The sequence below is a fragment of the Pistacia vera genome, unplaced genomic scaffold (genome assembly GCF_008641045.1).
Source record: "Pistacia vera cultivar Batoury unplaced genomic scaffold, PisVer_v2 Contig1097, whole genome shotgun sequence".
Taxonomy (NCBI): domain Eukaryota; kingdom Viridiplantae; phylum Streptophyta; class Magnoliopsida; order Sapindales; family Anacardiaceae; genus Pistacia; species Pistacia vera.
This window is the reverse complement of record NW_022195134.1, coordinates 36,536-48,115: the sequence shown is the minus strand read 5'-3', so window position 1 is coordinate 48,115 and position 11,580 is coordinate 36,536. Positions and strand designations below refer to the sequence as shown.

General features: G+C 35.1%; 1 protein-coding gene across 1 annotated transcript; it reads right to left on the bottom strand.

The window, feature by feature from the left end:
* Nucleotides 1-10,582: 10,582 nt before the first annotated feature.
* On the bottom strand, nt 10,583-11,349 carry LOC116137843 (3-isopropylmalate dehydratase large subunit, chloroplastic-like). The gene is made up of 4 exons (XM_031423545.1): nt 11,279-11,349; nt 11,060-11,137; nt 10,826-10,921; nt 10,583-10,656 (listed from the first exon to the last, which is right to left on the bottom strand). Exons 1-4 carry the CDS (start codon nt 11,327-11,329, stop codon nt 10,603-10,605), a joined length of 279 nt encoding a protein of 92 aa, XP_031279405.1. The 5' UTR covers nt 11,330-11,349; the 3' UTR covers nt 10,583-10,602.
* Nucleotides 11,350-11,580: the final 231 nt, after the last annotated feature.

Below are 11,580 nucleotides of genomic sequence, written 5' to 3'. Positions count from 1 at the left end.
TGCAAAACATCTGAAATAAACTCATCATGCCAATGTTCACCAGTACAGCAGTGACCTTTTCGAAAGGGTGAATATCCTACACACACAAGATTTTTAAACATTATTATTTCATTTAAGATATGTCAGAGAGAATTGTGAACATAATAGATAGAAGTGTCTAAAACCTGCAAGCAGAATGCCAATGCTGTTATGATAAAACTTAACCACATTCACCAATAGTAGAAGCCTGCAATCATAAAATATCTTCACCATAAACTTCTTTTCGAACTGAATCACCAAGTTACGATGAATCGTTTTTCAATTTTACCATGAGAAGTGGACGTCTTCCAGATTTATCTATCAGTAGTGCAGATACTCCGGATTCCCGGAACATTTGTGGATCTGCAAAACACTTTCACATGCCTGAGCATTGGAATATGGAAATTAGAAGAATCCCACGTGTTTGAGAGTCAAGTACCGGAATTATAGCCATTGATACAGTCCCTAAGTTGCTTGAGAAATCTGTTGCAAATAAAAGTAGGGGTGAGGGTTCCGAGTACCCTGCATTTTTTGGGGGAACCGAAACCGTATAGTATAGGTTCTTAAATTCAAAGAACCAGAACCTAAAATGCAGGTTCCGATTCCCTTCCCGGGTACCTTATAAAAAATCAATTACCCTCATATTAGTTTAAAAAATGACAAAAATACCTTAAAAGTTTATAAATACACCCCAAACAAATTTTGATTACTCATTCATTTGTGTCCAATGTAACTCATAAATCCTTTAATCTCTAGGCCACACTTGAATTCAATCAATTTATCACAATTCACATAAAATTCCTCAATCAAAACCAAAACACAAACAATTATTCATCACAATTCACATTAAATAACTTTACCAAAATCATTCAAACAAACAACAATATAGAAAGTTAGAAACTGGCACCAACTTCTTTGATTCTCCCACTACTCAATACTAATGTAGTTAATTTAATGTTATAAATTATTAATGTTTATAATGTAATAATGTAATATTGTAATATTGTAATTAATTAAGTAATTATTTAATTATAATGCAATATTATAATTAATTAAGTAATCATACTGTACATTTATAAATTATAATATAATGTTATAATTAATTAAGTAATCATACTATAAATTTATAATGTAATGTTAAAATTAATTATATTTTTTAACCATTTAATTAAGTAATGTACTAATGACTAATATAGTAAATTAATAAGGTTTATAATGTAATGTTATAATTAATTAAGTAATTATTTAACAATAATGTAATGTTATAATCAATTAAATTTCTAATCATTTAATTCATTACTAACGTTTAATGTTTATAATATAATATCATAATTAATTAAGTAATCATTTAATTATGTAATGTTATAATTAATTAAATGATCATATTACAATGTAAATTGTAATGTTATAATTAAGTAAGTAATATACTATTTAACTATAATTTAATATTATAATTAATTAAATTTCTAATCATTTAATTAACTATTGTACTATGGGTTGATTTTGTTCTAAGAATGTTTCTTTAAATTTTAATCTTATTGTACCATCTGGTTCTTGTGTAATTTGTTGTATTTCAGAATCATTTTGATCATGTAAAGGTTTTGGAGGGCATAATTTTTAAATTTTTAATCACTTTTTATGATACTATAATTAAATGTTATAATGAATTAAGTAATCATACTATAAATATTTAATATAATATTATAATTAATTTGTTTATAATAGAATGTTATAATTAATTAAGTAAACATTTAATTATAATGTAATATTACAATTAATTAAGTAATCATACTATAAACTTATAATGTAATGTTATAATTAATTAAATTTCTAATCATTTAATTAAGTATTGTGCTAATGTTTATGTAGTAAATTAGTAATTGCTAATGTTTATAATATAATGTCATAATTAATTAAGTAATTATTTAATTATGTAATGTTATAATTAATTATGTGATCATACTATAATGTAATATTATAGTGAATTAAGTAACCATCTATAAATCTTTAATATAATATTATAATTAATTAAATTTTTAATCATTTAATTAAGTATTGTACTAATGTTTATAATGAAATGTTATAATTGATTAAGTAATTATACTATAGATCTATAATGTAATACTATAATTAATTAAATTTCTAATTATTTAATTAAGTAATATACTAAATGTTATAAGTCAATTAATTAAGTAGTAATCAATTAATTTAATGCTATAATTAATTATCTATAAATCAATTAAGTAATGTTATAAAATTATAATTAATTAACTAATCATTTAACTATAATATAATGTTATAATTGATTAAGTATGATATTTAACTAGTAATTAAATTTATTAATGTTTATCAATTTATCATATATAATTAATTAATTGCTAATTTACTATAAATATACTTAGAACTTGATAATTGAAGTAAATAACTAAATATATTATTATTCAATCAAATATACTATTTTATTCAAAAATAATTTTTTTAATAACATTAAAACACTTTTAATTGGATCCTAATACCAATTATACACTTAATTAATCAAAAATTTAATATTAATATATTACAATATATTAAATTTTTTAATATGGTGTAGTTTATATGTAATAAGTATAATTGTATATTTATTTAATTAGGTTATTTTAAAAATTTAACTTTTTCTATTTTAATTTTTTTATATATAAAGTAATGAAACCCCTCATTATAAACAAAAATTTCATTGCAGCCTAGGTTCCAAAAATCGGTTCCAAGTAGGTTCTAAACTGGGTACCCGCTACAGGTTCCAAGTAGGTTCCAAACCAGGTACCCGTTTTAGGTTCTTTTTCCAGGTTCTGGTTCCTCCACACATAAGAACTGGAACCGGAACCGTACAGTGTCGGTTCCAATAAAATGGAACTGGAACTTACCCGCACAGTGCCGGTTCCTGGTAGGTTTTGGTTTCGGTTTCGGTTCTGATTCTACCCGTTTCGGTTCCGGTTGTACCCACTACCCATACTCACCCCTAAATAAAAGGGCTCATATTATCATTCCGTTCAATTATATCAGTTATTTGAGCACTATGAAATGTTGTTAATTTATCAGCTTCTTCAAATATGAAGCTGGCATAATATTGAATCGCATATGAACCTCCTAATTATTGCAAGGCCGTACGTCCAACTCCAATCTGAAACAATCAAACAAATAAGTCATACGGAGATCAGAGGAACAACTACATCTATACAAGGGGACTATGTAAATGCACATACATATACCATGACTCACCAAGAGCGAATAAGCATATCTTCTCTGGGCCATGTTGAAAATTCCAGCTTAGGTAATCCTCGCAGAGGTCTTCGTATAATCCTAAACAACTGTGGGATCCTCATATCTTGTTCTCGTACAAGTTATATAAATCTTCCAAATGCATTTCCCTTCCATTGAAGTTGGACTTGTTTATATAAGTTGGGATGAAACTTACTGTAATGTCAGCTGCTTCTTGAGAAATATCAGCATTCTTTCCCCTAAAACTATGTAGAGTAGTACTTAACTCTTCCTCTCGACCAATCTTTGCCTGTAGAAAACTGTAGATGTTAATGGAATTGTATTTAGCAGGTTCAGCAAAAGAAATTATAAGGCAGTAAGAGGAGATAAGTTAAGGTTACACGTTATGGAAAACGCTAAAACAAGAAAATGTTTGTACTCCACATTGTTTTTTTATTTATTTTTTTCCCAATATCTCTGCCTTTGCGGAAAAGAAAATTAAAGATTCTTTAATTGAAATTACCAGCCATCTAGGAGACTCTGGTATGAAGAATAAGCCAACAACTTGCAATACACATGGAACAGAACCTGAAACAAAATGAAACAGAGATATTAAGAAATTCTTATATGTAAAGTTTTAACAGGATTTAATGCAATAAACATCAGAATTGCAAGAGGTTACCAATTAGAGCCAATATGTGCCAAGAAGCAGCTGTTCCAAGGAAATACATCAATAAAAAGTCACAAGTCACCATGAACTGCATCCTTGTCACAGTATATCCTTGTAAATATTTAGTTGATGGCTGCTCTGTAAGTAGTATAGCTAACCCTGATAATTCTCAAAAACTAAAGTCTTTCCAATTGAAAATCATCTTAGGATGATAATATACTTTGCTCTCTATATACCATAGATGTAATATCAAGTTTCAATTACCGGAATTATATTGTATGCTTGCTCTGTTGGTAGGATATTCGTCGCGTGCTTGTTGGGATATTATGGCTCGTTTTCCTATTTGTTCCCATGTGAAATGGTAAGTCTTTTGGAAAACTATTTAATAAAGAATACAATTGTAAATAAAAATAGAATTTAGGAGTCCTTTTAGGAATTGAAATATGAATCCTATCAAGAAAAGAATATAAATATGGGAATGAAAACCAATTTAAGGTTATGAGAAAATGTGAGAACACAAGGTATTTGATGTAAAGGTTATTAAACATTATGGGTGAGTGTCTTAGAAACTAGGATTGTTTCCGCTATAGGTACTGGGTTGAGTGTGGTTAGAAACTGATGGAACCACCTATTCAATTAACTCAATCCAACCACCACACGAGCAGAAATGAAAGTAACACACAACCTGATAAAACTGACTGTTATTATTGTATACTGAAAGAAATAGCAACATTAAGAAAGAGTGACCACAGATCAATCCCCAACAATTCGAAGAGTTGGGAGCCTCCCAAAATACCTATAAGAATTTACTTGATACCTCCTTTACCACTCTGTAGCTATTTATACCCAAATACTTACTAAACTAACCTTACTCTAACAAACTTTATTCTATCTAGCCACTTGCATGCAGAATCCCGTAACAAACTCTCACTCACACTCATTACCCCCTTAGTGCTCTTTATACGACCCTTCGACTTATAGACCATATTAACGGAAGGTGGTCTATCAATACCCCTCCCCCCTGGAGAGCCACCTTGTCCTCAAGGTGGAATTGAGGGAATTGTGTGTTGATGACATCGAAAGACTCCCATGTAGCTTCAAAGGAGGGCAAATCCTTCCATTAAATGAGGACCTCTTTGGTACCATTGAGTAGGGACTGTAACGTTAGGACTGATTGTGGGTGAACCTGGAGTTCCATATCTTCGGTGAGAAATGTGGGAAGTGGATGAATTGGAACGGAGTTGCGTAGGCTGCGTTTGAGTTGGGACATATGGAACACTGGATGAATACGAGTAGTAGAGGGTATAGCCAGTTTGTAAGCTGTCAGACCAATTCTGTCCACCACCTTAAATGGCCCACAAAACCTAGGACTGAGTTTCTCATTCAGTTTCCTAGCTAACGACCTGAACCTGTAGGGATGAAGTTTGCGGTAAACAAAATCTCCTAGAGAGAAGCTGATATCTCTGTGATGTTTATCAGCTTGCTCTTTCATGTGTCCCTGAGCAGATTCCAGGTGTTGTTTAAGTTCATTTATGATGGCATTGCGATGAAAAAGCTATTGGTTCACGTCTTCAACTGAGGAGGGGTAATCGGTCAGCTTGAGAAGGAGTGGTGGGTCTCTGCCATAAAGGGCCTTGAATGGTGTCATTTTAGTGGACCGATGGTACGTTGCGTTGTACCAAAATTCCTTCCAAGAGAGCCAATTTGGCCATTGTTTAAGCTGGGAACTGCAGAAACATCTCAGATATGCCTCTAAACACCGATTGACCACTTCGGTTTGGCCATCCGTTTGTGGGTGGTATGTGAAACTAAACTTGAGAGAAGTCCCCGCTGCTCTAAAGATTTCCTGCCATAATTGACTCATAAAGAGTCGATCTCAATCCGAAACTATAGACTTGGGAAATCCATGGAGCTTAACAATTTCCTTTGTGAATATCGTAGCAACCTCCTTCGCACTAAAAGGGTGAGACCAGAGGATAAAGTGGCCGTATTTGGTGAGTCGATCAACCACCACGAGGATACTATCGAACCTTTTAGCTCATGGTAAACCTCCAATAAAATCCCTCGTCAAGTCATCAAAGACTTGCTAAGGTATAGGCAAAGGCTGTAAAAGCCCGGCTGGCTTGATGGCTGAATACTTATTGACTTGGCAAATAGTGCAAGCCTTTAAAAACTCTTGAACATCTTGCCTTATCCCTTCCCAATAAACAATGTTTGCCACCCGTTTGTAAGTCCTGAAAAACACTGAATGCCCTCCAACTGGGCTGGAATGAAATTCTACCTAAAGTTTAGCTATGAATCTGGAGCCTTTTGGTAAAACAATTCTGTTTTTGTACAAAAGACACCCCTGCCTAAGTCTATAGTGTGGGTGGCTGTTAGGGTCAAAGAGAAGGTCCTGAATGATAGGCAGTAACTTGGGATCTTGTTGTGCTTCACTAGCTAGATCTTCATATTCTGTAAACTATACTACTAAGATGGTGTTCAAATCTGGTCCCTCCACTCTTCGTGATAAAGCATCTTCCACTTTGTTTGTTTTTCCCGGCTAGTAGTGAATGTCAAAAGAGAACCCCGTTAGTTTGGACAGCCACTTTTGTTGTTCAAGAGTTTTAATTCGTTGGTTAGTGAGAAATTGCAGACTCTTTTGGTAAGTTTTGATGACGAATCGTTTGCCCAATAGATACGGGCTCCAATTATGCACTGCAAAAACGATGACCATTAGTTCTCGTTCATATACTAACTTCTGTTTGGCTTGTGGTGAAAAGGCTTTGCTTAGGTAAGCTATGGGTCTTGACTGCTGGACCATAATTGCTCCCATTTCGTGACCTAAAGCATCAGTCTGCACTTCAAAGGGAAGTGCAAAGTTTGGAACTGCTAAGACTGTAACCGTAGTCATAGCTTCCTTGAGTCTATCAAAAGTCATTTGAGCTCCCTCATTCCAACTAAATGAATCTTTTTTAAGCAAATCCGTAAGTGGTTGTGCAATACTGCCATACCCCTTGACAAATTTTTGGTAATACCCCGTGAGGCCTTAATATCCCCTAGACCTTTGGCATTGGTCGGAACAGGCCACTTAACCATTGCCTCCATCTTGTGAGGATCTGCTTCCACTGCTTGTGCTGAAATTATATGGCCTAAATAGTCTAGTTTCTGCTGACCAAACAGGCACTTCTTCTTGTTCATTACTAGTTCGTTGTCTTGTAGAATCTTAAGGGCTTGTTCGAGATGGATCACATGGGAATCAAGATCAGGACTGTAAATCAGAATATCATCAAAGAAGACCAGCACAAAGTTCCTCAAAATAGGTTTAAAAATAGCATTCATCAGGGCTTGAAAAGTTGATGACACATTAGTCAGGCCAAATTGCATAACTAAGAACTCATAGTGACCGTCATGAGTTCGGAAGGCCGTTTTGTGAATATCATCCTCCTTCAATCGAATCTGGTGGTATCCAAATCGCAAATCAAGCTTCGAAAAGAAAACAGCCCCAACTGATTCATCCAACAACTCCTCGATAGTGGGTATAGAAAACTTATCAGGGATAGTTATCTCATTAAGTGCCTTATAATCAACACAAAACCTCCAACTCCATCCTTCTTCTTGACTAGTAACACTGGGCTGGCAAATGGGTTGGTGCTAGGCTGAATGATCCCTGCTACAAACATTTCTCCCACCATTTTCTCTATTTTATTTTTTTGGGAAATAAGGATATCTATAGGGTCGTATATTGGGTGGTCAAGCTCCCTCTTGCAGGACTATGGCATGGTCATGTTGTCAGTGTGGGGGTAGTTTAGTGGGTTGGTCAAACAATTGGTTATACCCTTCCATCAATGATACAATCCTAGGGTCAGTAGGTTTTTCATTTTGTTCTGGCACATATTCAGTAGAGCAAAATTCAACTAAATAGCCTCCTCCGGTGGAATAGAGTGACCTTAACATGGCTTTTAGAGATACCACTATCTTAACCAGGGATGGATCTCCCTGTAGGCTCACCCTTTTACCTCCCAATTCAAATTTCATTGTCAGGTTCTTCAAATTTGCGCAGACATCACCCAATGAACTCAACCACGTCACCCCTAATACCGCATCAGCTCTACCCAAATCAAAAGGGAAAAAATCTTGGGTAATCTTAATGCCTTGAACCTGCAGTTGCACTCCCCTACAAACACCTTCTCCTCTCACCGTGACACCATTACCTACCATCACCCCAAACTTTTTTCCTTTTTCAATTCACATGCCCAGTTTGCGCACCAAGTCGTGCGAAATAAAATTGTGGGATGCCCCACTATCAACCAACGCAATAACCCCTACCCCTTCAATCTCTCCCTTAATTTCCAAAGTCTTGTCAGATGTGATTCTGACGATAGAGTTCATGGACAAGGCTAGAGAGTTACCTTCAGTAGTGGGTTCTTCATCATTGTCTAGTGGTGTTTCGCTCTTCTCTGGATCCTCATCTTCCCATGCTAGCAAGATTTGTAGAGATTTACTCCTACATCGGTGGTTAGGGCTAAACTTTTTGTCACACCTAAAACAAAGCCTTTTCTCCCTTCTGAGTTGAATTTCCGCTTCAATTAGCCTTCGAAAATTTTCCCCTCTAGAGCTCGAAGCTATCATCACCAATGGAATATCGCTCCTGTTGATAGAGCGATTTGACGAAGAATAGGTCTCGCCTAAGTTTTTAGTGGTATTGGACCACCAACTGGGTCATCCAACCTCTGGGCTTGGAAAGACCTGTGAGTACCCTTCCATTTTTACATTATGGTGGTTTTAGTAATTTTAGGCCTAATTTCATCCAGCATCTAGTTTTTTTCTTCAACACGATGGGCTTGTTCCATCACTTCACCCAAATCCTTGGACTGTATGAGTCACAATTCAGCTCTGATTTCTTCCTTCAGTCCATTTACGAAGATACCCATTAGCATCTCTTCTCCCATTTCCTTCAATGGAGATGTATGTGCTTCAAATTCTTTGCGATACTCTATCACCGATGCAGTCTGTCTCAGTGCTACCAGTGCCTCATAGGCTGTCCCTTGAAAGGATGGTCTGAATCTGGCAATTAAAGCAGCTTTGAAATCCTTCCAATTCTAGACTGGTCTCTGAGATTCAAGCCATTGATACGAGTTTAAGGCTCTTCCTTCCATGCACATGGTGGTGGCTTCCACCATCTCCTTTTCTTGATATCCATTAATGGCAAAATATATGTCATCCTTGAAAGTCTAGCCAAAAGGATCATCTCCGTTAAAAATGGGTTGCTCGAGTTTGCGAATTTTTTTATCGTCCTTCCCATTATCCCCACTATGATTTTGTTCATATCCCTTATCTCTGCCGGAACTCTGATTTTCTGGAGTTACACACATTTTCTCCTTCTCCTGATAACGTTTCTCCTCCCTTTCCTCCCTCAACCTCATCAATTCTCGCATCTCAGTTAAGTACTCCTTGACACTACCTAAGTCGGTCTTCATTGTGCCCATATCTTCCTTCACGGTTCTCATCTCCTTTTCCACATTTTCCATTATGTTCTCCATTTGGGATTTTACCATTACCCAATCTAGCTATGATACCAAATTGATGGAACCACCTGTTCAATTAACTCAATCCAACCATAACACACGAGCAGAAATGAAAGTAACACACAACCTGATAAAACTGATTGTTATTATTGTATACTAAAAGAAATAGCAACATCAAGAAAGAGTGACCACAGATCAATCCCCAGCAATTCGAGGAGCTAGGAGCCTACCAAAATACCTATAAGAATTTATTTGATACCTCCTTTACCACTCTGTAGCTATTTATACCCAAATACTTACTAAACTAACCTTACTCTAACAAACTTTATTCTATCTAGCCACTTGCATGCAGAATCCCATAACAAACTCTCACTCACACTCATTACCCCCTTAGTGCTCTTTTTACGACCCCTCGACTTATAGACCAAATTAACAAGAGGTGGTCTATCAGAAACTATGATTGTTTTCGCTCTATTAATTGTATCGAGTTCATGGTATTGTGTACACTTGTATATCATGTTCATGAAACTACCGTAAATTTCTCTCATCCGTAGATGTAGGTGAGTTATGCCGAATCAGGTAAATATCGTGTTTCTTTATGTGATATGATTTTATTCCTATGTTATTTATCTCGAATTAAGTATATTTCCGCTAGGGCACTCTCTTAACACTATTGAGTCGGGAATCATGGAGGACGTGGGCCTCTCAGTGGCAGCAGTAAGTATTTATGTTCTCTATCATTACCCCTTGTATGTTACAAGCAAACCAATTTGTCAACTAAATTTTATACTGATTAAATGTTCAACCTGAATGGCATAATGCATCTTTATGTCTGCCAAGTACTCTCTTTTTGGTTCAATAATGACAATTGCAGGACTGGTTGGTTCATTAGTTTGGTCACCATCTGAACCTAGGAGACCCCTACACTTCCAATAATAAGACTAGCAACAATCCGTTACCATTCATTTCCTTTATACTACTATAAAAACTTTTCAGCAGCATCAGTAACGCATTGATTGAGCAAAGCCATTATTACATTTTCCTTACAGACTGCAAAATGATTACTCTTAAGTTCAAAGATACGATTAAGGTACACACATCTGACTGAGGATTAGGAACATAATTCAAAATAGCTTAAAGAATGTCCTCTAATGACCGTTAAATCACAGAAAGCTACCTTGCTTGCTGATCACCATAAACTGGTTCGTAGGGAGCAGATGTCTTATCCTGCACAAAATAGAACATACCACTGTAAGCACACGCTAGCATAAAGAGACATCTTCTCAAGAGTAGATTAAGAAGAACATAAAAACGATATTTATCTTTTGTCAAAAAGAAGCTATTATCTAGAGACTGATAAATGGAAAAGATGCATATGATGATCTAGTCCACTAACCTCGAGATGCTTAAATGTTGTAGTATCAGGAGGGACCACACCATTCTTTTCCCCAGCTTCAACAACCATATTGCATAGTGTCATGTGCTCTTCCATCTGTCCATTACAATACGAGCAGAGCAATTAAATTCATAATTCTTCATAATATAAACAAAGAAAAAGAAGCATCTGCAGACAGAAACTCAAGAGTAACCTGATATCCCTGCAAGTAGAGGTAAACTTAAGTTTACTTACAGTTAAACTTTCAACAGTTGAGCCAACGAACTCCATAGATTTATATGTTGCACCAGCCACAGATATTTCACCAATTATCTGCAAAGTGACAATAACTTTAAACACAGTAGAAAAGGGAAGCTCGGTCATCCAAGAATAACTGTAAAATTCTCAAACTCAACAAGCTGTGAGGATGTGTTTATTTCCATTGAAAGAAAAAAAATCAAGACCCAAATATACTTGTAAAATTAAATCCTTTGCAAGCAAATAATAGGGCATTTCACCATCCATTACAAATGTAAGGGTTGGGGGCACCTGCAATTTATAGATAGAACCATGAGAGAATTAGTTAAATCAATCAAGCACAAGAGAAATGAGTAAACAGATTTAAAGATATGTTTTAGTTTTAAGGATTTACTAAGCATATATCTCAAACAAATTAAAAAGACTAGGTGTTTCTTTTAGTAATTACATAATTTGTTGAGTAATTAGCTGCAAACAAATAGATCATATATATCCATGAAAATTTGAACTTACAGCAG

Bases quoted from the DNA above. Each gene is read 5' to 3' on its own strand.
- LOC116137843 (XM_031423545.1), bottom strand. From the start codon at position 11,329: ATGGATGGTGAAATGCCCTATTATTTGCTTGCAAAGGATTTAATTTTA. The intron at 10,922-11,059 runs GTAAGTAAACTT...TGTAATGGACAG, and splicing joins CAACTGTTGAAAGTTTAACT to ATGGAAGAGCACATGACACT. The intron at 10,657-10,825 runs GTTAGTGGACTA...TATTTTGTGCAG, and splicing joins CAACATTTAAGCATCTCGAG to GATAAGACATCTGCTCCCTA.